At 36.9% G+C, this 27,544-nt stretch overlaps 1 protein-coding gene across 1 annotated transcript in view; it reads right to left on the bottom strand.

Moving 5' to 3' along the window:
* Window positions 1-5,564: 5,564 nt before the first annotated feature.
* Window positions 5,565-27,544, bottom strand: part of SLC13A1 (solute carrier family 13 member 1) — a 74,175-nt gene continuing 52,195 nt past the window's right edge. Inside the window, exons 8-15 of the mRNA XM_010975605.3 lie at window positions 24,556-24,675; window positions 20,159-20,257; window positions 19,708-19,809; window positions 16,459-16,565; window positions 14,328-14,437; window positions 9,414-9,575; window positions 7,944-8,081; window positions 5,565-6,238 (exon numbers count right to left, since the gene is read on the bottom strand). Coding sequence (XP_010973907.2) covers window positions 6,101-6,238; window positions 7,944-8,081; window positions 9,414-9,575; window positions 14,328-14,437; window positions 16,459-16,565; window positions 19,708-19,809; window positions 20,159-20,257; window positions 24,556-24,675 — 976 coding nt within the window. The 3' untranslated portion in view covers window positions 5,565-6,100. The remainder of the gene's footprint in view (window positions 6,239-7,943; window positions 8,082-9,413; window positions 9,576-14,327; window positions 14,438-16,458; window positions 16,566-19,707; window positions 19,810-20,158; window positions 20,258-24,555; window positions 24,676-27,544) is intronic.

The raw sequence follows: 27,544 nt of genomic DNA, 5'->3' as shown, positions 1-27,544 counted from the left end.
TACCTCCAGTATTCTCTCTCAACCAAGAAGTAAGTAATTGGGTAAAAATTAAATCATTCTCTGGAAATCTATTTTATGTGTATTAACCCTGTGAAGATATTCTTGTGCCATCAGTGGTCCATTTTTGGATGAGGACACTGCAGCATGTAGAGGTCAGGTAACATGTCTTAGGATGGCGTGGTGAGCAGAGGAAGTCAGTCTCCAGATCTGATGCTTCTAAGCACTGCTCTAAACACAGTGGTTTTGGTCTCAACTTGAGCTCGGCTGATATGCTGTTTTGTGGCCACAGGCTACATCAGCGATTTTTTTTTGCCATGAATTAATTAATATACTGACTCTTCTCGAGAAAGATGTGAGCTTCAGGCTCCCTCTCTCTTGCACTTAACGGGAAGACCTGCAGTAGACAAGACTGCAGTAATGACAAGACTCCTAGGATCCAAGAGAGGTACAGAGGGTATCAAAAGTTCCCTAAGCCCTCAAAGGGGTGGGTCAGTGGGACTTGTGGCTGTGATGAAGAGGTGTTGATTTCAGGCATGATGTGAGGGGCATGAGCCAGAGAGCAGGAACAGATTCTGGAATCAGAAGTGGATGATAAAACCAACAGGAATCATACATTTCAGAGGATCGTACATCTCAGTGGAAGCCAACATAGACAATTGCTAATCACAAAGACCAGATGCATCTCACCCATCTGGTGCGAGTCTCATATGTAAGATTCACAGAACTTAGATAAAAACTGCAAGAAGAAAGGAGTAAGAGAGGGAATCTAAAAAACAAAAGCCTAAGTTGACTAAGTTAAACTCTGAAATCAGTAAAAACACTGAAATGACTAAATTGACTTTGATTTAGTTAGATTAAGTGTTGTGCCGTGAAGAAAACGGATGCTTAAGAGCTAAATTAGAATACTCTGTCTTCTTTGAACTTGTATCTTATGCTTTTTCAGTATTTTCATTCGAGTTGTATTTTTTTAAGCCATATGTTTAGCAATACTCGCCGTTCCTTATTGTGTCACACGTCTGTCTTGAATTATTTTTCTTTTTCCATTGATACAAGCATTAGGAGTACCTTCACAAGCTTCAGTTAGTGGTAAGCTCTCTTAGTTTTGTTGGTTTGAAAATTCCTTAGTTTTCCTTCATTCTTGAAACAGATTTTCTAGACATACAATGATAGCTCTTTATTTTAGCACTTGGAGACGCTTAACTGTTTCCAACTGTTCTTGAGAGGGTAGTCGCAGTCTAATTGTCATCCCTTATATGTAGTCTGTCTTCTGTTTCTTTTCTTTCTTTTGAGTGTTCCACTATTTCACTATTATATAGGTAAAGGTAGATTTCCTTTTCTAAAATCCTGCTTTGGCTTCATCATGCTTCCTGCAAATCTTGATTAGCTTCTTTCATTAGTATTGCAAAATTTTCACCCATTGTGTCTTCAATGATTGTGTCTCCCTCATTCTTTTTATTTTCTACTCTTGGAATTCTGACTGAACGTATGTTTCATTTATCATTCTAGCTTGCCTTTTTCTTAACTTCCTTTTCAGAGTTATTTCTTTGTCCATCACTGGGTTGCATTCTAAATCAGTTTTTAGACTGTGTCTTCGACTTCATACACTTTCTCTTCTGGTTTGTACAGTGTACTATTTCACCTGTTCATTAAGTTTTTAATTTGAATCATTATACTTCTTCTATCTAAAATGTCTATCTGACATCTTTTCATATCTATCTGATCACTTTTCACGGTCTGTTGTTCCTTATTGAATTTGTTTTCTATTGTTGCTATAACAAACTACCACAAATATAGTGGCTTAAAACAATACTCATTATCTCAAAGCTCTGTAGATTAATTGACTTGTCCAAAACAAGCCTCATTGGGCTAAAATCAAGGTGTCCGCAGGGCTGTGTTCCTTAGTGGAGGCTCTTAAGGAGAATCTATTTCTAGGCTTATTATATTGTTGGTAGAATTCAGCTCCATGCAACTGTAGGACTGAGGCCTCTATTTCTTTGCTGGGTTTCAGCCAGGGGTCATTCTCAGTTTCTAAAGGCTACTTGCATTCCTGGGCTTGTGACGCTTTTAATCATCAAAGCCAGCAACAATGGGTGTAGTTCCCATGTTTCAAATTTCTCTGATTTCCCATTCTGTCCCATCACACCCACCAGACTCTTCTGCCTTCCTCTTCTGCTTTAAAGAGCTCATGTAATCACATCAGGTCTACCTGGATAGTCCAGGATAATCTATTTTAAGGTCATCTGATTAATAATCCTGACTACACCTGAAAAATCCTTCATAGCAGTATAGTAGTACCTAGATTAGTGTTTGATTACATAACCAGGAGACAGAAATCTTGGCGGGACATTTTTAGAACTCTGCCAATCATACTTATTATACTTCCGTTACCCTCTTTCATATTTTCAAACATTATGCTTCTTCATTTTATATTCTTTACTTGATAATTAGAGTATCTCTTGTCTTTGTATATGGGGTTCTATTTCTTTTGTTTATGTTGTCTCTTGCACAACATGATTTACGTCTTGGCAGAATTTATGAGTTTTGATTAAAATCTTAGAAATTCATTGAGCTCCAGGTTGAAGAAGGTGTTCTTTCTTTTGCCAGGTACTTGGTGAATCTACCAACCTAGGATTGTTTTAAAATAAAGCTTCAGATTAATGTCCCCTGCACACACACACTGATATTGCGACTTAAGCCTCCTAATCTGTATGGTTATGAATTTTCAAAGATTTTACATTCTCCACCAAGTGCATAGGCCAAAACATTAAATTTCCCTTGAAGTTTCCCTCAATTGGGTGTTGTTTTTTTTTTTTTTTCTCTCATTTTCATTGAGAATATAGCCTTTTGAGATCCTAACTCTATGGAATTTTCATTCAAGCCCTAACTTGCTTAGCTCTTAGCTTTGTCTCCCGTCCCTTGTAACCAGTGTACTTATTAAAAGAAAATTTCAATATCTCTAGGGATTAGCAGTTGCCACCTTCAGTCCTTGCCTAAGTCTCTAGATTCTTGCTGGTCCTTCACCATAGTCCTCTTTTGAGGGCCTCCGTTATTTTTTTGCAGCCACAGTAATGTATGATATACAATATGTTTTATTATTTGGCTTAAAGATCTTCCTCTTCCTGCTCCCAATATCTATACCACCATACTGTCATTAAGAAAAGCACTTTGCTTTTTTAAAACCCCATGTCTTTTTCTTCCTAGAGGAATTAAAACTCCCTATATTCGGAAAAAACCTTTTAATTTCTACTTTCTTTATATGCTATTTTTGTTGTACTCCTGGACTAGTCTGATCTTGCTTTGCACTGGGGACCTCTGTTTTTGATATTTGCATTCCCAAAACTTACCTAGTAAATTTCTACTTTCACTAAAATACTTCATTTGGGAATAACATGGCTGATGCTGAGCTGGGGCAACAATTTAAACCATTTTCATTTTTATATTACGTTACAGTAGTAAAACTGTTTGGGTTTACCCTTCCATTGCTAGTACAACCTCCCCCTCCTAAAAACAGAAACATTTAATTGGGAAAAATCCACACACAAGATAATAGTCATGCATTAATTGCATTAATCGAACCAAAAACTCCGGAACAAAAGTGCCTTGACAAAGATTTTTATCAAATATTTAGCCAAAGCAAAGATACAATAAAATAGTATTAATCTTTGACATCTAATAATACACAGCACAAATGTCCAGACAATTAATGTGTCATGATATTGTTTTATCAATTTTTGCTAATAAGTTTAGTTAGTAATATTGGCTAAAAGTGTACCTCCCCACCTCCCAGGCTGAGAAAGAGAGAACAAAGCCTTGGAGACCAAGTAGGGTGAAAACAGTGTGCACATTTGAAAAGAAGGAAATGTGAATTCTAGAGGTGTTGAGATGCACAGTGGCAGCTGTGGTGAGTGAAGGATACCTATGTGCTGGGGGAGCCTTCCAAGCACTCGCAGAAACAGACAGTAAATAGTCACTTAGTGAAATTGCTCCTACTATCCACACAAGACCTGATCCTAAGTAAGATGCAGGGATTTAAAGTGACAAAGATTTCTAGTTAATCTCTGAGTAAGGCTCAAGACAAAAACAAAAACGCTATCTGCCCTAGAGTGGGAGGACAAAGATTTGTTAGATAATCTGCTTCTGATGCCTTTTGGAAACTCTCAAAGACAGCCTGCAACTTCCAGACTAAAAGAGCTTGAGAACTCTGATGTGTATGGGACAAATGTGAAACGGATGAGTTGAGTCATTTTTGATACATCAACTAAACATAAAGATGTAGAGAACCATATGGCTCACTTAAACAAATTTTGACTAAGGATCATTTTCCTGTACTCAGCTGGCAGCTGTTGGAAGCAATTTATTAAAATGATTCAAGCTGAAATGTTTCTATTATTTTCTTGAGAGCAAAATTTACTCATTATAATTTGAAAAGTCATTTCATTTTTTCATAATGAAAATATATTTATCCTATAATATAATTCAGCAGAGATAAATTGAATGACTAGAAAAAAGCAGCAAAGTAATAAATACTATGGATCATAAACAAATGTGTAACATATGATACAGAAGGGAACAAGTGCATAGGGTGAGCATAGATGATCTACACAAAGCAGCAATATTATATTGTCAGGTTTAAATGGACACTTTTTTTTTTCTTGAAGAAATGATTAATTTTGCATTAATAAATTGACAAATAATGAACATGGGCAATGTACCATAAATAATTTTTTTAAGAAATGTATTACTTAAAAAAATCCTCTTTACCATATTTAATTTTCAAAAATAATTTTATAATTTCATTTGTAAAATCTATACAGGTCTGATGACTTCTTTGAAAATTAAAAATAGCAAAGGTGTTTTTTTCACTTTTTCTTCTATTTTATTGTTAGCATATTTTCTTAACTGTACACATTTTTTTGTCTTGGATTGTCAATTTTTTCCCTTTAGTCTAATTTTGGAATGTCAATAGACCTTACTCATTCATGTCCTGAATACTAGGAGACTATTCTTTTCCCATTTTTATTTGAATGTTTAGTTCTCTTTTCTTTTTATTTGCCCATCAATAATTTATTTATCTCTTTTGTAAATATATCAACAATTTCAATTATTTATTCTTTACTTTCTCTGGTATTTCATTTCAATGTTGATGTCATGAAGTTATGTGACATTTTAATGGCTGTATACACAGTGATAATTCATTTAAATTTCTAAATCTCTTGTCTTCACGTATGACATTATGTATTTCTGAAATAAAATAAATACTTAAGTAAAACTATTGTACAAATATACAAATGTGTTAATAGATTTATACTGTTTACCTTTCTTTTCTAACTATACTTTGCTAATTGTGCAAATCATAGGAAGCCTTATCCATAGCTCTACAAAACGCATTTCTCAGTGCACTGAGATCATAGAAGTGTGAATTATATTATTTTAGCCTTTGAATCAAACAGAAATTAATCCTTATCTGTTTTCTGTTGTTTAGTGGATTCAGCCATTATTTTATAACTACTACTTAATTTCAATTTTTATGCTCTATGTATATATCAAGAGTAATCTGACAGGAATTTTTTTAAATGAGGGAATGTACATTTTATTTAGATTAAACTTTTCTCTTGCACCACCAGATGACCACAGCTTTGATTTTTCAGAAAATTCTCTTGGACAAAGACTACAAAAATGATTTATACAAATACCTAATTAACTTGTTTTATTTTCTATTTGCAGCTTCATGGAAAGTTTCTGAAATAATGAATTGACATTTGAAATGTTACATTGAACCCAAACTGTAAGATGAAGCAAATGACATAATCTCTTTCAAGAAGGTTAAGTTATGAATTATTCTTATGATGAAGCAGGTTGCATATGGTTCAGGAGCAAAATCTCAACTGTGGGCTTCTGGATGAAGGCATATAGATGATCTTGGTTACATCTCAAAGGAATGCAGACTCTTGAGTTGTGACAGATTTTGGGTGTTCACTGGAACTGTAGCAGCTATACCAGGGCTGATTTAAGTGTGTCATCAGTTTTCTATAGCCAGATTTTGCAGTGATTCTTAATGGTTCCCCAAACTCACCACAGGATAGTCAGAGCATTCATGTTGTTAGGGCATGGTCTCATTGGAAATTGTAGGAGCCCAAGAAGGGTAAGTGTGGAGGTCAAACATGGGTGCAATCCAGGTAAACATGCCAAGCATCACCACAGCAAGACCCACAATATTAATGCCAAGTCCAGCTTTAACCTTGAATACGAAAAACATCAATTTCAGCCTTCTTCCACAAAAAACAAACAAACAAACAGAAAAAACCTATAGGAGAATTGGAATACTGTTGCAGAGGCATATGGCAGATTTGCATGCATCCTAAATGATTAGTATCAATGATTGTTTTCATAAGACAAGGAGTCCTTCCATTTATGTTGAAAGAGAATCTGTTGCCAACTAAATGCCATTTAGCTAAAGAGACTCAGAGAGCTTTCTCTTAGGAATATACTGAAGTCATTCTGATTAGAGAATCCCTTTAGAAGTCTACCATTTCATGTCAAATCAGGATTTGAGTTTTGTAGTTTTGTACTTCTGTGAATGAGGTTAAGGTCATTATATGATGACTGGTCCCTTCATGTTCAATCGACGTCATCTTTAGTTTAGCCTTAGTGAGTACATCTCTCACTTAAATTTAATGCCTCTCTTAGCCATCTTTCTTAGAGGTCCCATTTTTCTAGCTCTGACATCATTATTCTCATGTCCATTGACAATCTCAAAGTTGCTTTCTAGCTATTAAAACAGAGGGTGGCAAACTGCCCATAGACTGTTTTCGTAGATAAAGCTTTGCGGGACCACAATCATGCCCATTTGTTTACATACTGTTTTTGGCCACCTTCGTGATACATGTGACAGAGACCATATGGCCCCACAGAGTGTCAGGTATTTACTACCTGGCTCTTTACAGAGGAGGTTTGATTATCTCTGCATTTTCTGCATCAAAACGTGGAGCCGCAAGGCAAAATGGGGACACCTAGCAGTGAATGCTACAGAGGCCCCCTCTTCTGTCCGTGCAAGCTTCTCATTTATTTCAGAATCCTGTTTTTATTTTTTTAACTCACAAACCTAGCACATTACTTTCATTGTATATTATGTACATTTCCTTTACCCAAAGGAGATTATATGGCTTCTGCATAGAGGCATTCACAGAATTTTTACATTACAGGGGTTTAGGGACAGCAATCTGTGTGGAAGGAAGGAACCTGGGACTTAACTTGAAACTTTATGTTACACAGCTAACTCGTTGAAATTACTTTATTATATACTTGGTTTGGTTCGGAAGTTGGTGATCAAAATTAAGAGAAGGCTAGAATGTTCTTCAGTTAGTTCTTGACTACCACTACTTTTGTATTTGGCAAAAATGTGCATGTTTTGTCAGTTAGATTTTCTATTATTACTTGTGCTAATATCATTTCATTTCATTTTATTTCAGATGCCACTATTAGAATCGGAACAAGAAAGATGACTTTTCATCAGTCAGGCACTGAGCCCAGCGTTTTATTCAGAACAAATGTTGGTTTGTGTGAATATTCGTGATAGCAAACCACAGCTTGATGGTTGAATGTCATTAACCCTATTTCCTTCTTTTGTCCAGTCAGGCTGGATCCTGATCTCGACATGTAAGTTTAAGCCGTTGTGTTGAGTATATTCAATGCTGTCTTCCTCTTCCAGCATATTACTGATGCATTCAGTATCTCTGTATTTGAGACTGTCCATATTAATGGCATGTTTGCTGCTGGTTATCACTCTTGAAAACAATTCTATGGCCAGTCACGCACTTACCTTCCAAAGCAGAACTCAAGCTACGTATTCCCTAGCAGTTGATTAGTGTGTAAAATGACAGACAAGCTAAGACATCACAGAATCATGTACGTTGGACCCGACGGTACTCCTTCAGCTTACTCACCATGTCGATGACCTTTAGGTGGCCGTATGAAAAAACAATAGCATTGGGTGGATTTGCTACTGGGAGGAGGAATGCAAATGAAGTGGACAGAGTAGAAGGTAACAAAATATAAAGAGGGTTGACATGAATGGCTTCAGCCTGTTGGAAAAGATAAAAAGGAGTTTAAATAAGGTTTTGAGATAAGCATCCAAATGAGCAAAATAATTATGATAAACTATCCCAGAAGCAAGTTGAAATGTAAAGACATAAAATTACATACATAATGCAGTTATAACTGGAAGAATATGTTTTAGAAAATGCATCTTTCTCTCATTGCTGTTTATATGGTTATTGGTGCCCATTTAAGAATTCTAGTTCATATAGAAAGTAAGGTATCATTTATTCCAGAAGCAAAATAAAAATCACTACTTGTCATTTATCTAGAGTTAAGTGCTGTGTTAAGTATTTATACATATATAATATATAAATATTTATATATGTGATACATGTAAAATTTAACTTAGGTAACGTATAACATAATAGAACTTCATATATTTATACATGTAACTTGATCTTCACAATGACCTTATAAGATGGTAACTGTAACCCCAAATAACAGATAAAGGAACTGAGTCCCACAAAGGCTAAGTTAACTGATCCGGACACATAGGTGGCAAGCAACAGAGCTTAGGGAGGGTCTCAGGTCCCTTTGGCTCCAAAGCTTCTCATCATTCCATTAACTTTACTGCCCTGGTGACATATATAATTTAAAATTTGCTTAGAGATTATTACAGAAGAGTTATCACTATTCTTAATTCATCACATAATTTTTAACTGCTCCATGTTGAGAAATACATATCAAAATATCACCAAGCTCATCTCGCCCAGTAAGAAGAACATTTTACCCAAAGCTATTCCTTGTAATTGCTAGCTAGTTGCGGAGAAGAAGAGAAGACAGTCTTTCCCTCTCTCTTTTTGCAAATCTGCTTCTTACTTGTCTTTTTAAATTCTTCCCTGGGCTGTAGAGAACTGTGTCTAAGATATGTAAGCTTGAAGCCTGAAGTGTAAACCTAGCTTTTTATTCCCTTGCAAATCACTTATATGAAGCACTTCTCAAAAACTCAAGACTAATCTTCTGGAGTGTCAGTGTCAGAGATCTAAACACTAAAGTTGCTAGGAAACAACATGGAAGCCCAAAGTCTTAGAGTTGGAAGGGATCTGAGCTGACCCTCCTGTTTATCTGCAAATGAAAATTCTGGGCAGAAAGAAGGTAAAGGGTTCACTTAAGATCATGCTGCTTGAACATGGACTCAAGAGTTCTCTTGAGTTGAGATCTCCCAAGAAAGCATGAATGCAAATAAGGACCACTCTATAAGTTACTGACAGGGGGACAATTCAGGTCCAGAGTGATTCCACACCACAATGAGAACAAGGGAAGTAGAACACTGCTCTTTAAGTGAAGAGTATAAAAGGGATAAATGAGATACTCACCAATGGAGACAGTATTGGAAGAATGAGGGTAATGGTAGCTGGATTGCTGGCTACCTCTGTTAAAGATGTGACGAGCAAAGAAGATACCAGAATTATTAGCCAGACTGGTAATGAACCTAGAGGAGATAATTTATTTCCCATCCACTTAGATAGTCCTGACTCCTAAAACAAAAAGTTGCGGTATTTGTTATTCATAAATAATTCATTTTAATCAGACAATTTAAATATATAAAAAGCATTATTCACTCTTAGAACTCAGTTTCTAAAACGTAATTTTAACCTTTCATATTTTTTCTGTGGTTTGTTAGATCTAGGTGGCCTTGACCTAGAGAAGTTCTCAATTATTATTTTAATGCTACCAACATACTTTAAGAAGTTTGAATTGTCTTCCCACATTTTTTCAGTTGAAGTTTAATTTTACCTAATTAATAAATGTGGTATTTAACAAGCCACATGGTATTATAGAGCTTTAAGAAAAGAGCAGCCCTTCTGGTCTACCTTTCTCCACTTTTCAGTTGTGTTCCCCACAGGCAACAGCTTTCAACTGATATCAGCTATTTATAGCTGTTTATGTGTTTATAGCTATTTTACAAAATTATACTTTTTTCAGATTTCTAAATTTTAAGTTTAGACATTATTTACTGACTTCCTAATATGCTACATGAGAATTCAGCTTTCTTACACTTTCCACCATATGTATATTTTGTGCCCTTCCCCCCATTCCCTGACACTCATATATCAACACTCTTGGTTAAATCAGTATTTAAAGTTTGCCATTATGATTATATTGTTCACAACTGAGTCACTTAGTGTACTGTGACTGCTTTCAGTTTTTTTAGTTGGCCTTTTGATCATTTGTTTTTTTCCAGGAAATTTTTATTGCCTAATTCTTTTGTTGCCTTAGTTTTCTAAGTCTCTATCATTAAGTCTTCAGTACATGCTCCAGTGAAATTGGAAAATTCCTCACAAGTAGACAAACATTTCAGGTAATTGTTCTTTTTCACTTTCCCTCATGGAGTTGTCCATTTTGGAGCATTCCCTCCTGCTCCATCGGGACTAGTTGCTTTTTGGATCTACTTTACTATTGTAAAGGGACTCCTCTCCACCAGCATACTCAGATTCCCTTCACTGCCCTCTGATGTGGAAATCGTTTCTTGTTAACTCTTTTGTGCTAGTGGACCACAGGACCACATTTCTACAGCTTCCTAAAAACTGGTGCATGGGAAGTAATTTTTTTTTAGTCTCTGCATGTCTGAAAATCTCTTTCGTTTCTTTTTGCCTTGCTTTGATAGTTTAGCTATTGTACAGTGCTAGACTTGAAATAATTACCACTCCAAATAATTATAGCTCCATTTCCTGGGGCTTCCATTTGGGTTCTTTAGAAGCATGATGACTTTCTGATTTTTGATTCATGGTACATAGTATAGAAAAATAGCCACACTCAGGTTAATAGATATGTTTTTCTATTTTTCTCCCTAAAATAGAAGGGAAAATTCTCCACTGTGAGAAGATTTCAATGCACTGCTGCACGTGTCATTCTGTATGCTCATGACAACGTAGGATGGACATCAGTAAAGCTCTAATTACAGGCAGTATACTCTCAGATCAAAGCTGCCAAAAACATCCCCAGATGTGGATACTAGATGTTATGTATGTAATTTGTAGTTTTGATTTATATTTTTGCTTGTTTGTTTGGGGTTTAACTTTTAGATGGAAAAGACTATCTACTGTTGAAATTACATTGGCACAAATTCATCTTTAAATATACTTTAATAACAGATTTTATCTATGTATAATTAGATGCAGCTGGAAAAGATTACAGTACTTACTGTTCCCCTTCTCTGGAAGTCACTGGGGTCCTATCATCAAACCCAGGGTTCTGAGATTCTACATGAGGTGCTTTGGTATCAGGTTCTCAGTAGCTCTCTAAATCCCAAATCTCAAATTCCTTAGTTCTGTGAAATTTCTTGTATTATTTTTTGGAAATGACCTCCTGTTTGTTTTCCATCTTTCTTGTTTCTCTTCTCTTTCTGAAACCCTTATTGGTTTGCTGTTGGACATTTCTGATTGATGCTCTAAATTTCTTATCCCTTCCTTTAAAAAATATTACTTTCTCTTCATCTTTGTTCTATTTTCTAGGATAAGTTCATACTTCATCTTCTAAACCTGCTACAGAATTTTTAACTCACTGTTACAATCTTTCTTCTCTTCAGTGGCTTTTTCTTATTTCCCATCTATTCCCTTAAAAAATAACATTCTGTTTTGGTTTTGTGACTTTAATGTTTCTAACACGTTTTTGAAGCATCAACGAACAATTTTTTAAAGTTCTCTTTTGCTTTATACATTTCCCTTGCTTTTTGTATTCTTTTTCTTTTTCATTCTTTTATTATTATTATTATTTTTGTTACTGGTTATTGTATCAGAGGCTTTCCCAACTGTCTGGGGATCTCAGACTACCTATTTATGTTTGAAAGGGAGGCAATAAAATGATGGTTGAAAGCTCTTTGTGCCTGGGTAAAGACTGTTGAGAAGACATTACAACAGTGACTGAACTGTGAGCCAGTGTCTCAATGACTGAATTTTGTTACAGAGTAAATTTACATTTTTTTACCAGGGAGGAGAGAGAGCAGTTGCCTGTCTGTTGAGGACTGGAGAGGGTATCTGGGAGTCTCACACCTCCTAATATACTTTTTAAGCAAGCTTTGATTGTTAATCCTGGTTTTTTCGTTAGTTTTCAGTTACTCTTTGCTTCCGATTCCTATGCTCTTCTGGAATCTTGTGGCTGAATCAGTTTGTTTCTTTTTGGCTTTTTTTTTGGCAGGCCCATAGATTTAATCTTTCTCTATTTCTTCTACTGTGCATAGTCATTGACCCCTTAAATATCTTCTTTCCATCTTCTAAATTTTATCAGTATCTCTTGTATGTTATTATTCTTGCTGTATATTCTTTATCTTTGTGGAATAATACTTTTTTGTTGTTACTGCCGTGTTAGCAGAGATCTGAGTAAAAGTGCTAAATCCTCCACGTTGAACTTAACAGAAAAAGTTTGAAAGATGTGTGAAAAAGGGAGGGAGGAGTTATTCACCGGTGAGATTTTGAAGGTGACTGTCACAGCTCATGAGAGTTCAATCATGTTAAAGCAAAATCCAGAGGCATTTAAGAGAGGGAATGAAAATGAGGTGAGTGCTGTAGGAACTGCTACCTCAAAACAGTTCCCAACTGGAAAGGTTATCTAGTGCTGGATATTTGCCAAACTAATTACAGTTTGGAACAAAATTTTAAAAAATTAACTGTCTCCAAATCTTTGTAAAACCAGTTTCTAGGGGAATAGTTTTCCACAGCTATCTTTTTTAAGTTCATGCCTTCAGTCTGGCCACTTAGGGGTAAGGCGATTCTGGGTATCCCATAGAAATCTGATTCTAAGTACTAGGGTTTTCACAGCAAAGCAGACTCCCTCCATGATTTCCCCAATTCTCCCGGTGAGAGAGCCTGGTGCATTAGACTAAGTCCACACCTTTTCATTTCCTTCGATTTTGCCATTCTGGGGTCTGGCCAATGCTTTTAAATCCACTTTAAGAGTCTAGGATCCAATCTCAATTCTGGGAAGGAAGGATGAACAAATTCCATCAATGCCAGTACTGCTGATTCTGATTTCTTCATAATTCAAATTAACAGACATAGAAATGGAAGTTATTTATTCTGAGAAACCAGATCTCATTACTACTGAGCTAGCAGAAAAGGGTATTTGTCTTCTATTTCTATCATTTATATTGGAACAGTCCACGAGGCAAGCCAAATCTAGACCTAAAATGACACTGTAAAGGGCACTCAGAATTTAGACAATTTCTAACACTTCCATCTATTACTAAACTGCTGAAAGCTCAGTATCCAAATATCATACAGAAAAAAATGACAAAGTCAGAAACAAAAAACAGTCTTCCCTTAGGTTATCAAGAAGAGACAAGAACAGACTGCTATTTGCCTTGAAAACTATAAAAATTTAACTTTCAGAAACTGAAGGGCTGGACGCAACATCTCTCTCACCATCCTTTTTATTTTGATGACTGAATAAGGAAATGGAATATCCCTGAGCTTTGAGTGTTTTGCTGAAGGCTGCTAAATCCAGAAATGAGAGGTTTATAATTAGTCAAAGAGTGAAGGATTTTCATGGAGTGTTGGAGAAGATACTTTTCTTCGAGCAACCCTGTAATGACCAGGCCCATTTCAAGGGACACAGGCCTCCCCAGATTTTTACTTTATATCAACTGGATAGATGATAGGACAAAAAAATAACCAACTTTATTTCTCATGGTGGTTTTATTTCTTCCTAAAATTAGTCACAATGCAATATTAAACACGGCTATGTGAAATTCTTTCTGGACTTCATTTAGTAAACATGTACTAAGTATCTCTAATGTATCTAATATGTAATAAAAATAATATAATAATTAAGCAATATGATAAAGTACTATTATTTCTCTTTCTTCTTTGACAACTTTAGGACCATAATATATTGCGGAGAAGTCTGAGAGCTACTTAAATTCATCATAAAATAGGGTAAAGGTATAAACAAAAAAATGTGTTCTGCTAGGAGTCACTGAACATATAATTTTTATATAATTACTTTTCTTACTGAGCTGGTCTTCTAATACTATTTCATGGATTAAGAATTCTAATTTTCTTCATTTTATTTCTTTTGATATACTGGGGCATCATAAAAAATGATGTTTTATGCCTGTAATAAATCTTGAGCTCTGAACTCACCTAATCGGTGCCATATACTGACTGCATGGTTACTGAAGTCTGCATCATTACAGTGAGGGTGAAGTTGAACACGCCAAACCTTGCCCGTCTCTGCGCTCTCCTCTTGAACAGTCTGGTTAATTACCAACTATCTTAGACACAGAGTCTTACCTCACAGCCATCTGCCAAGGCAAACCCTCCACCAACAAGAATGGCTATATCCCAGGGCATGAATGACTGGAATTCTTTCCAAGTAATCAGTGGAGAGTAATCAAAAGCAACTGCAACCAAAAGTCCTACAGTTACACATTGCATAAAATACGACAATATACATTCTTTATTATCCTGAAGAGCCATCTCAAAAGAAGTTTTTAATACTCCTATATTGTTTTTAAATAGGAATTTGATCTGGACTTTGAATAACTTCCATCTGGCCTTGGTAGAATATTATAAAAAGAAAAATGCCGTAAGTTGGAAAAATCTTTTGGATTTTATTAGAGAATAAATTTAGATAAAAATAATAACATTGTCATCTATAATGCTATTTATTTATTCACTTATTCCACTAACATCTTTGCCTATGAGTAACATGTGCATTGGACTATACTATCCTTTGCTATGGAAAATGTCTGTAATATACCATTGGTTCTAACAGCATCAGTGGAGCATTATAATTATGATTCACTAACATTTATTTGAATATTATATTATTTTTTTCAAATCATGAGGAAGGTCATGATAGATTCATCAGGATTTCAATTTAAAATAATTCAAAGTTCAGATTAAATAATTTACATATTATTCATGAGACCCTTAAAGTACTCATAAAGCAATAATCCTAAAGATTTCTCTTGATATTTGGCACTGATGGCTCCACTGATTTTCTTAGAAAAAAAGATCATCCATGAACACATGATTCCCATTGAACATTTGTGTGTAACAGGGAGACTTCTACACGGTGAGATTTTAAGGTTAAGCCTCTTTATTATCTCCTTCCCCGGAACCTAAACCAAACCTACCCTCACTGTTGATGGAAGTTTTGCTATTTCCTACTTGAATTAAGGCCATATGTCCTGTTAAAATGTAAACATCTCGGATTGTACCTCTCATGTAAAATTGAACATTTTATGTCTTAGCTGTCATTTTAAAACCTAGTGCGAATGAGTTTCTCAGGGAGATGAGCTGAAGCATGAGAAGAGAGAGACTGATGGGTTGGGCAAGGCTGTTTCTGAGAGGGGGATCCAGCTGTGGGAGCCAGAGGAGTTAAGCCGAGTGTAACACTTGCCACTGCAAGGCCTTAGGGCTTTGATTGCATGGTCAGAGTCCTCAGGGTCTCATAGCAATCATTGCTCAATATCACAACATCTGCTTATAACACATTTGAGTTACTCTAGTCTCAAGTGAAGAGCAAAAGGCATTTATTTCTACACTACACTGTTCACATATATCATAACCTAGAAATCTGACTCAATAGGCATTTATCAATTCTGAGTCAAGGAGTCAGGTGGGCCAACGCAGCTACTGGGATGAGGGAAGGAGGGACGGGAGGAAGGAAGGAAAGAAAGGAAAAACAACTAAAAGCCACAACTCTATTAGGCTATTTCAAACAATTTTAAACCCTTTGTCCCACACTGACAACATAGGAATCTGACTACCCAAAACATGTTGTGTTAGAATAAAGCACAGGCATAAATGAATCCTGTATTTAAGAAGTATGTGTGTTGTGGGAGGGAGGGGCATGAACACATAAACATACACACTTCTTTGTCCATGAGTTATAAAGACAATGAATGCTCCCTGAATACGTTTTCTTTCAACTGTGACACTAGGTTATGGCTAAGTATGGGGCTGATCAGCATTTTCTCCAAGGTTACTAGGAGGCTGTAAGTACTCTTTCCCTTGAAATTCCTCACGTTGGATCCTTAGCATTTATTACCAAGGGTTCATCATGAAGTAGGACTTCCAAGTTTTTGTTTCTATGTTTGCCAATAGTAAGATTAATTCTGATTATGACAGGGGAGGGGGGCTTATAGCAGACTGAATGAATGCATCACCTCTAGCAGAATCCTAATCGTGGTGCATAAGGAAGTCTACCTCTCACTTCTGCACAGTCAGATGATCCTTTAGAGGGGGAAGGAGGGTGTGTGCTGCCTGGTTAGGGGTTGCAGTGTGCACACGGGGTATGTATCTCAGGGGCTGCGTCTGAGTCCATCCTTCTGTTCTACGTGCTAACTGAAACCAAGGGGGTTTTGTATGTTGGCTCTTCTGTCAGATTCAGTCAGAACTATAAATAATACTCAACCAGTTTCTCCTGCAGGTGTAGTTTTGGTCAGTCTCTTAGCTGGGATAAGGAAAAACAGGAGTCCTACAAGCAAGGCAACAGTTGAATCTGTAGCAAAACCAGGATACCTAAAAAAAAAAAAAAAAAAAAAAAGACAAGCACATGCATTTAAAAATGCCATCAAGAATTTGTATGAACTAGGCACCACCGGACTATGCCTAGAGCATAAAGTAGGAGTGGTGGTGTAGGCTATTTGTTCTGGATAATCTGTTCTAAAATCTATGGTTCCCAACTAAATACGTAACAGTGGGACTGAAAATCTCAGACCACGCTCCCATTGTCTGTATGTGTCTCCTTAATTTCAAAATTGTGTATACATACACATGATGATATTATAGGCCAAAAATCCCCTTTTGGTAAAGCTGATGGATCTGGTAAACAATTCCTTCTCTGAATTATTGCTTTTAATTACATTAGGCCAAGTCCTGTATAACTGATTTATAAAAGGCTACTGTTGAAACTGTGGCAAGGCATGGATGTTTCTAGAATCCTCTAAAACTCTTCTTTGGATTTGTGAAAAGGAACTGATTTTTGTTTTAAAGATATGACATCTGCTTCTGTGTTTATAAGCCCTGGCCACATCATACACATGAAATCAACCCATTTAATGCTTTGCACTCTGTGAAACTCAATCAAGAATATCAATGATTAGCATGGCTTATGAGAGATGCTCAAAAATGATCACTGTACAAATTAACAGTGATTCAGGAACAGATGGGGCCTTAGAATCACCGGGTCATTCTAGCAAGTAAGACAGGTTCCCAGAAGCCTCAACAGTTAAGAAGGACCTGGAGAAAAGATATGAACAGGCATAAATAACTAGAAATCAATTTTAAAATTCAGCATATTAACTAGTGAATCTTTGTAGTCTGAAAAGTATGTACACCCTAAAGATTAATTTGCTACCTTGTAACTCAGCAGTGCATACGTACTATAGAGGCTCTCTACTCCTATAATTTACTTCAGCAATCTGAATAATGAGGGAAATGTATTATTTTATTCAATCTGATAATTTTACAAAGCAGTCTGTTTTCCCTAAATATAGATTTCTTTATTTCATTGTGGAGTAAAAAGCTGCCTTGGGTGTAATTTCTTCAACAAACTTAACCAATACTTATTATTTTGTTGTTCCTTATTTCTCTTATTTCAGTTATCATTTTGGTTGAATTTTGGCCAAATTGGGTCAGGCATCATGTAATCTGATTTTGTTTTATATGAAAAGACATATTGAATTCCTTCCAGGTTCAAACAGATGGAATGAAAACAGGAGGTGGTAGCTATAAATCTTCATCTGCCATTCTAGCTTTGGAAACTCTAAATGCCTAAAACCTCTATGTTACAAATATATTCTACAGAATACATACTTTAAATAAAATCCAGCCATAAATACTGAAATAACTGCTTTTCAAAAAACCTTGAAAAATGTTACTGTTTTATTCTTGGTTTATTATGAACTAAGTTAGGTTGCCTCAGTATTACAAGCTTCTGCGAATTTTATTTGCTTTGGCAATTTATAAGTCTAATAGCCAATTAGATGCATATATTCAAATCCTTTCCTCCCTCAAACCTTCGTTCCTTTTCTTATGGTTTTGTCAGAATTCTAGGTAACATGAGCATCTCCCCATAATAAATACATTGTCTTCTTTCTGCAGACAGAACATCTCCTACATTTTCCTCCCATAAGGAATAGAAATTAGAAACTGATTATATTGAATTTCTTATTGGGATTTCTGCCTGGTTTTCATTAGCCATTGTCTGGTTTCATTTAGTTTTTACACACTGGTGTTTAGAGAAGACTCTCCCTACCTGGAATGATAGAGGTGGGATTTTAAGAAGGAGGGAGAATTATTTTTTTTGTTGGTCTAGGTCCTCTTACCAAACTACAAAGTCCTAATCAAACTGTTAAGCAACAGTTTGCTTTGAATAGCTTGCTTTGAAGGATTGGATACTGCCTTTTGCTTAGACTTCTTAAAATGAGAAGTTTTAGTGCCAACGGAAAGAAAAAGTTTGCAAGGGTGCAGCTGACCCTTTGTAACATGTACCACCCAGCAGTGCTGCACTCGTGTGTTCACTAGGAATTTGCACGCGGACTCTGCAGCTTTAAAAAAATATTGGCAGTGCCTGTATCACCAGAAGGCTCTGATTCAAGAAGAGAGGAATTTCTTTATTCCATGTGGGCAGAACAGATCTGACTCAAATAATTTTGTTTTCTGCCCCTAACTACACTGAATTTTGCTGGGGGGTGTAAGACAGGAAGTTCAAATCAGAGATCTGCTGAATTTAGGAAGTGGAGTGCTTCGGTGAAAGATAAGACTTGGGAACGCAAATCGCAAAACCAGAGTATTTATATTGGCATGTAGGATGGTCCTTAATTTAGAAAAGTATGCTACAATCTCCCCCTCACTTCACATGACTCAGCAACGTGTGCCGGGATAGAAGACGCTGAGAGATAAAATTAACTCTGGCCCAGCTTCTAACGTTAGTTTGTACACTCAGTCTTAATACTTATTCAGGACTTCCTCACCTATAAAATAGGGGCAGGGGTAGGTTTATAGTGAACTCATACAGAGATGGACATCAGCAGAGGAAAAGACAAGAGAGCGAACCAAGCAGACAACCCTCCACAGAAGTACAAAATTTAAGTCAGCAAAAATCACAGACTATGAATTCAGATCAGGTTACTAAGAAACGCTGAGTGGCATTTAGTTCACATAATAAGTATTTATATTGCACTTCCTGTGGGTAGAAGGGGAGCACTGTTTCAAGTGCTATTATTAGTGCCATTTTACAGATGGAGAGACTGAGAGGTTAGTGACTTGCCCAAGGTAAGTGGAAGAGCCGGGAATGGGACCCAAGCAATGTGGCTCCAAAGTCCATACTCCAAACCATCTTAAAACATGGCTTTCCTGCCAATTATATTTCTAATTTCGTAAGGGTGAAAATAGCCTTGTCTGAACGAGCGTGATTTTTAGTTACAGGGCAGTTTGGTCATCTTGTTTGCTGCCTTATCCTAGATTTCATTCCTTATCTTTTTTTTTTTTTTCTGAAAAGATTAGAACGAAAAAATCTTTTCAATGGAAAAGGAAGAAAAAAAAAATCTCATACAATCTTCCAGAATTACAGAAACCATTTAGGCAGAAAACAATAAAAAAAAAAAAAAAGCAGAGTATAAAACAGAAAGGGTTCACAAACATAACATGTAATGCTTACTCTGAAAAAAGTGCAGACCAACCGGTAACAAACCCAGGTTCTCGGGTAAACCAGAGCACAGCCATTATAATGAAGAGAACTAAGGTCACAATTTCTTGATACCTGTGGGAAAATTCCAATCCTTTCATTTATTTTCTCAGCCAAGACATTTGCAGAAGCTCCCTGAGCTGTTGTCAAGTGTGATCTTAGCAGAACACTAAGCACAGTAAAACCCCAACGTGTCAATAATTTAAGAGAATCAGCAGAATCCTCCCAGCCTCTTGTCCTATCCGGTAACTTTTAGTTAGATGAGGTATGTGCTTTATTATGTTGAGTTATAGTCGCAAAGGTTAGAACATTTTCAAGGGTTAATAAATACGTTACAGACATTATGTGCATATTTGCCTTTAAACAAGTACTTGGAGTATAAGCAGCATATAGCTGTGTGTGTGTGTGTATGTCTGTATCTTACCTTATTGGTCCAAGTTTTTGGTATTCTTGTTTAATCACCTCAGCACAAGCCTTTTGTCTGGATGTTTTGGTCTTACCACATTTGAACATCTCCTTAAAACTGAAAAGAATAATTAAGCCTGTTAAGCAAAGAATTTTTCCTTCATAGAATTCTGTGTGAAAAAGTCAGAATATGCAAATATCCCCGCCAATAATAGAAATTTGTGTTTTTTGTCTATACCTCTGTCTCCTTTTTTTCAATGTTCTCTCCCCTCTTTTCTGTTTTTTCCTGGTTTGCTCAATGTTCAATGCTTAACTTTCCTTCCACATTTTCCATGACATCTCCCACTGATCTCTTCCTTTTCCAAGTCCTTTTGCACCATTGGAATTCTGCCATGTGCCACTCACTTCCAATTTAATACTTTATTATACACCTGATTGATACATATTTTAACGTATTTCTTAAGTATCTTAATTGTTCATTGTGCATATGTATAAGATTTATCTCACTAATGAGAAAGCAAATTATTTGAGGGCAGGGGGCGGTTTCAAGAATGTTTTCTTTGGCCCAGTATCTCTAAACACTGGTATAAATACTTGACTCATTAACTTTGTCAAATTTATAAGATAGTTGGTTGTTAGATCCATCAGTTTTCACAGTTATACACTAGGGATGGAAAGTCACACACACTGATCGTGAGCAAAGTCCAAACTAGGTCTCTTCTTAGAACTAAATCCAGTTCCATTTTTCTTTGAGTTTCTTCACTCCTTATGTCCTAATAGCATCCACCAGATAATCTTCCAATTTACTTTCAATAGCAACTGTCAGTCTCTTATTTTAGCTGCTTATTTTAGTGACCTCTTTCCCCTGTGAATAATTTTCTTATCCTGAAAAGTCCAGGGTCTTCAAAACCTTGAACAGTTTTTTTTTTTGTAAGGTGCTGCTCTAAAGCCTGATTTAAAAAAAAAACAAACAAAACCCAGAGAAAGAAAGAAACGGGAAAATGGTCAGATTATTATGGATTATCTCTTGGAATGTATGATATGAATAGCTAAATTAGAATATGTTATATGTTGGTATAGAAAGCACTTCTGGGCATATATCCGAAGGAACTAGCATCTAAATCTTGAAGAGATATTTGCACTGACATGATCATTGCAGTATTATTCACAATAGCCAAGATATGGAAACAACTCACATGTCCATGGATGGACCAATGGATAAAGAAAAAAGTGGTGCACACATACAATGGAATATTATTTAGTTATAAAAAGAAATGAAGCACTGATACTTGCTACACTGTGGATGGACCTGGAGGATATTATGCTAAATGAAATAAGTCAGACACAGAGAAACAAATAGTGTGTGATCTCACTTATCTGTGGAGTCTAAAATAAACAAGGTGATTGCCAGGGGCTGGGGTGAGGGGAAAATGGGCAGACGTTGACCAAAGGGTATGTTTCAGTTATGCAAAGTAAGCAAGCTCTGGAGATCGACTGTACAAAATAGAGCCTATAATTAACAATATTATACTATATACTTAAAATTTTGCTAAGAGGGTAAATCTTATGTGAAGTGCTTGTACTACAGTAGGAAGGAAAAAAAAACAACAAAAAAGCAAAGGAGGTGGGAGGAAGCTTTTGGAAGTGATGGGTAAGTTTACGGCAATGATATCGACAATGGTTTCATGGCTGTTTGCTTACCTCCAGATAGTAAGTTCTGCGTACATCTAGTATGTACAGCTTTTTGTATGTCAATCATATCTGAATACAGCAGTTTAAAAAAAGAAAAGAAGCAGGGACATTTTCTTTGGTAAAATTGCTGGGGTAAACATGGATATTTATGAGGGAGTAAAGAGGAAGACTGCTATGGTGGGAGGGCAGCTATCACACAAAGACGTGTTATGTTTACTCCTTTTTCTGCAACTCTGCTACTCAGATGGACTGTTATTACCTTTGAAGGAGCAGAGTTTCCTCAATTCTTAAGTCATCCGTCCTACAGATTTATAGTCACCCTTCTACCCACACGACCCCCACTGAACGCGATTAGGTGGAAGCTGTTGCACTGAAGATCAGCAAGATGATATTTAATTTTTATAGTCTCAGTTAAATTACTGACTAGTGTCCATCTTGAAATTTTACCCTTTGTCACAACATAAATACTACCATTAAAAGAAACGAATCCACGGACAACCTTGAGAACCATCTGTAGAATAAAAAAGGAGAGTTAGAGAAAGAAATGAGTCTCCTCAGAAACTGGTTTCTACCCAGTAGACTGTATGTGTATTTTGTCACTTTGGTTAGGGGCAAGCAATGGTTAAGTCAAAAGCCAAATTGGCTTTGCTACAAATGAAGGTTAATGCCTTCACAAAGGAACTGATGAAGCATATGACAATGCATCAGCCTCTCCATCTGAGTAAGTTCGGTGGCATGGATAGATGACCTCACTTCCCAGGTAGGCTGGGGTCATTTATAATGGGTGAGTTAACTGTGTAAACAGCCAACACACTAATCAGAAAGCATGGTGGCCTGCCAGGGGAGTGGCTGATAATTTCTGTTTGTCGATCTAAAACCTCCGGAGGTGAACACCCTGGCAGACTGAAGAGGACACTGAAAAATTAGCTGAAGCATGAAGCTGCGCTGTGTTGAACCAAAAGTGGACAGCAAAGGGACTGTTTCAACATGCCGCTGATCATGATTTATGGAATTTGCCTAATGTATGCACTTCACAGGATTTTTTTTTCCTCATAGAAAACACATTTCATCTGCCCTTTATCTTCTTAATTTCTCCTTTTTAAACGGTGGGACATTTCAAGAGAAAAATGACAAGGGTGGCATACATATTTTATAAAGTCATTATACACAGCAAAAAAAAAAAAAAAAGAAAAAAAGAGAAAGGAACAGTTGTGGGTCTGGGACCAGATGCTTTCTCCATTGGTTGGGGATCCCTGCCCCCTGCATCCTGCGTTGCTACCTGTACAACTGAATAGACCCCAAAGGCTTGGATTTCCAGGAAGAGGCATTTAGTATGCAGCTGGCCTCTCCCTACTGATGCCCACTTGCTGAAGTCAGTGACATTCCACACATTTGCTTCAGCAGGAGGATGGCCTCACACTGCTCCCACAATCTGGACAAATAGATTTTTAAAAAAATCATCAGTGCCATCTCCCCATTACTAACAAAATTATAGCAGTTCTGGAGAAAAACCTGGAAGAGGAATGGAGAGGGAAGAATATTAGTCCTTATATGACTCCAGCTTGGAAAACTCGGACATGGGTGTGGACCACCACCCGATCTCAAAGGCAGCACAAATAGCTGACTTCAGTCTCACCCGCTTGGTGGATAACATGCTGTTTCATTGATAGGTCCCTGCAATTATTCAGATCAAACTCTCTAAAAATGAAGTTAAATTGTTTTGTTTTTTTTAGGAAAAACTCCTCAAGGTTTGATACCCAGCCCTTTCCCCTTTCTCTTTGGAGTATTGTTGGATTTATGATGCAGCATTTGAGATTTTGCTCTGAAGCCTGGCAAGATAATTTTCAAAGCTGGGATAAGTTATATGACTCATCGGTATTTATGAACCACCGACTTTAGTCCCAGCCAAGGTAACATTTGCAAATTCTCCGTGAATATGTATATTTGACATTTTCTGGCTCTTTGTTTTTAAATTTTATTTTCTTTGGGAGGAGGTAGGTAATTTCTGGCTCTTTATTGATCAGTGTTCCCTACCTTGACTTCTCTGTATTCACCTTGGGCCTATCCGTGTTAGAATCACGGCGTTGTAAGTGATCTTGCCGATTTTCCGGTTAAATTCTATCATATTTTGTTGAAGACACTAAGACTGAGAATGGGTTGGGACTTGCAAGGGTCACTCATCTGTCTTGAAAGAAGCCACAGCTTTGTCCTTCGTCTCCTGATTCCAATCCAATATTCTTTCCCCAGAGCACACTCTCAGATCTTTATTTTAGTTTTTCAAGGATGTATCAATGTTTGTGCTAGGATGAAGCAGGAAGCCCTGCACATCAGTTTAAGGTAACTTGACAATCTGAGGAAATCCCCACATTAAACCAAGAGGAGAGACAAAACTTCTGAAAATTCCACTTTAACAGGTTGGACTGTGTCCGTCCTCCTCATAATAAGCTCCTTATGCCCTTCTGGTCTATTAATACCTTAATGGCTTAGGATCAAAGGAGACCAAGATGCATTTGCTTTCTGCAAACTCTCTTTCACAGCCAGCATGGTTTAGGTGATATTCTAGAGTATCTTTACTGTATGTGTTCATACGTGTCAGCTGTGCAGGGGAAGAGTAGTGCAAAAAAACTCAGCACATGTGAAATGGGTGTAACGCCCTGCATGAGGAGCCAAGAACGTGGAACCCAGGCACCTTTTTTCTCCGACTGAAATGGAGGATGTACTCACTTGAATCCTAGGAACAGCCACTGAAGCCAGACCCAGGACAAGAGGAGAATAATAACAGCAGCCGGGAAAGACATGATAAACCACGACCCGAAGTTGATGCAGTGACACTCAGGGTAGCGCCTGTGTGAAAACACGGGGAAAAGCGTTCACGGAAGGAGCACGAGCAGAATCGTCTCTGACGGTCAGTGGGAAGCGGCAGCTCCCGCCTTCCCTGTGCTACCAGCCAAGAAGGGAGACGAGGGGGATGCTCACCACTGAGGACAGAGGTGACCTTGACTCTGCATCTCTTGACTCTCTACCTGGAGAGTCATCACTGCTTCCCACAAAGACAAGAGTGAGTATGTTGTAATTGTTGTTCCCTTTATTCAGTCTAAAAGGAAGTGCTTGCGAAGGAACCTAGCGCAGTACTTGATACTCATGGGAATTCACGAGAAACGGGTGTGCGGGGGGGGGGGGTGTGTGTTTTGTGGTTAGTACACACATCATCGGCACGTGAGTGAGGGAAGACAAATGAGCAGACTTGGGAGCAGATGAAAATGAACTTAACAGAACTGAATGTGTCCGTTGGCATTTCACTTTGGTAGCTGGCATCCCAGGCTCTGAAGGGACTCTGGTCTGGTCCACTTTGCCTCTCAAAGCTGTTTCCCCTCTGTTTCTTCTGCCCCAAAGTAATTGCAACCATCTTACCAGACGTATTCTTGCTCTTCCTAGAATAGATAGTGCTTTGGGGCTTAGTCAAATGGAATAAATCTGGACCAGACAAAAATAATTAAAAGTTCTGTGAAAAACATCAACTCTTCCTTTATCTCCCCTAGTTATTTTCAGCTTTTTGGCTCACAGAATAACAACAACAACAAAAAAGAATAGCAATAAAGAAGGTCAGGTACAAGCACAGTTTCTTTGGTAACCTCACATCTATTGTTTCCAAATGTAGTCTACATTCTCATTCAGTTATCTATTTTATTGTGGCGAAAAAAAAAGAAAAATTGAGAAATAGTTGTCTTTAATTTTTCTTCTTGAAGCAGTAACACCAAGAATTGGACATTGGAAAAGTACAGAAAATAACACAGAAGTAATAAAAATACCATTAACATATTTTTATTATTTTTGAAATCATAAAAAATATAAAGAACTTTATAGAAATGATAGATTTTCAGTATTTTTCTATTTAAATCACACTTTGTATTTTTCCACTTAAAAACATGTAAATAAATAAAGAATGCATTAACAATAAGCCAAATTTATTTATTTTGGAGTACTCCCTCTATTTTAAAATGGTTCCTAAGTAATGCAAAGGCTGCTTTAAAAGAAAAAAAACAAAAATAATCTTTCAAAACTGTAGATTTCTGAAGTTGTCTACAATTTCTCTGAACTGATCTCCCTGGGTCCTAGAGTTAACACTGGCAACTGGATGATTTTCCCCACCCTGAAGAGATCCTAGAATTAGCTTATATATTTATGCAGTTAGAAAGTGGTAAATGATAGGTAAAAAATGCTAAAGGATACCTAGAATTGATGAATAGAAAAAAATGCTTTATCATGTCCACGAGGCTTTAGTGAGAATTGCCTTCTTAAAAAAATGTTTCCAAATGAAAAATAAAATAAGCAGGAAGAGGCTTATCTCCAGTCAATTTATTAGACTTGGATTATAGGTCAATGACCGATGTTATTCTGTTCAGCCCACATAGATTTCTTCTATCAGAACTATGCTGAGTACATTTAATTCTGATGGAATCCTTTTCTTTTACCCAACACACCACGACTGTCTCCCACGTGCCAGGTGCTCTTCAAGCTACTGGGGATATAATGGTTAGTTAGATGGATATAGTCCAGGCTCTCACAAGTTTACAGTTAAATGAAGGACACAGATAATGAACAGATAAGCATATACTGAATCAGAAAATAAAACATTTTAATGTGATTAAAAAGTTATTAGGCAGAGGGAGAAATTTTATATTGTGTGAGCAAGGAAAGTGATATTTGAGATGAGATCTAACTGGAAAGAAGGAACCAATCATGTAAATAACTTAGAAATAGCATTCCAGACAGAGGAAATGGCAAGTGCAAAGGTCCTGGGGTAGGAATGAGTTTGGAATGTTTGCAGGTCAGAGAGAAGGCCAGTGTGGCTGTGGGTAGTGAGTTAAGTTTACAGTCACATGAAACAAAGTCCAAGAAGTAGTCAATAGGGTTCAAACCATACAAAACCTTGTAGCCTATCAGAAGGAATTTGGATTTTAGTACTAATGCAATTAGGAGTAATTGGAACATAGTAACTTAGTATCATGATCTAATTTAAAGTTTATGTAAATTTATGAATTTCATAAAACATGTTGGCTAGCTGGATTCTCAAGATTGAAGGTAAGAAGAGTGGAAACCAAGTGTGGGAGGCAGAATTCCAAGCAACCCCTAAATTTCCTGCCCCTAGTATATAAGCCTAGTATATTCCTCTCCCCTTCTGTGTGGACAGAAGTTGTAAATACAATGAGATTTTATTTCTGGGATCTTTTAGGTTCTTATATAGCTAAAGTGAAGGAATTTTGCAGAGATAATCAAGGTCCCCATCAATTAACTTTGAGTTAATCAAAAAGGAGATTATCTTGGGTGGACCTGACTTAATCAAGTGAACTCTTAAAAGAGAGATTTTCCCGCTGGCCTAAAAAAGTAAGCTTCCATGTTGTCAAAGGAAGGGGCCACATGGCAAGGGTCTGGGGTAACCTCTAGTTGTTGACAGTGACCTTATAGCAATAGTCAGCAATAAAATGGGTACCTCAGTAATTTAAACACAGGGAACTGAATTCTGTCAATAATCTGAATCAGCTTGCAATAGAACCCTGAGCTTCTGGGGAGATTACAGGCCCAGCTGACACCATGATTTCAGCTGACCCAAGGACCTGGCTAACCAGAGCCTAGACTTCTAACCCACAGCAATTATGAGGCAGTAAATTCATGCTGTTTTAAACCACTAAGCTGATGGTAAGTTGTAACACAG

This window comes from Camelus dromedarius, chromosome 7 (genome assembly GCF_036321535.1).
Source record: "Camelus dromedarius isolate mCamDro1 chromosome 7, mCamDro1.pat, whole genome shotgun sequence".
In the NCBI taxonomy this organism is placed as follows: domain Eukaryota; kingdom Metazoa; phylum Chordata; class Mammalia; order Artiodactyla; family Camelidae; genus Camelus; species Camelus dromedarius.
Note: the sequence above shows the minus strand (reverse complement) of the source record. Positions and strands in the feature narration are given on the sequence as shown.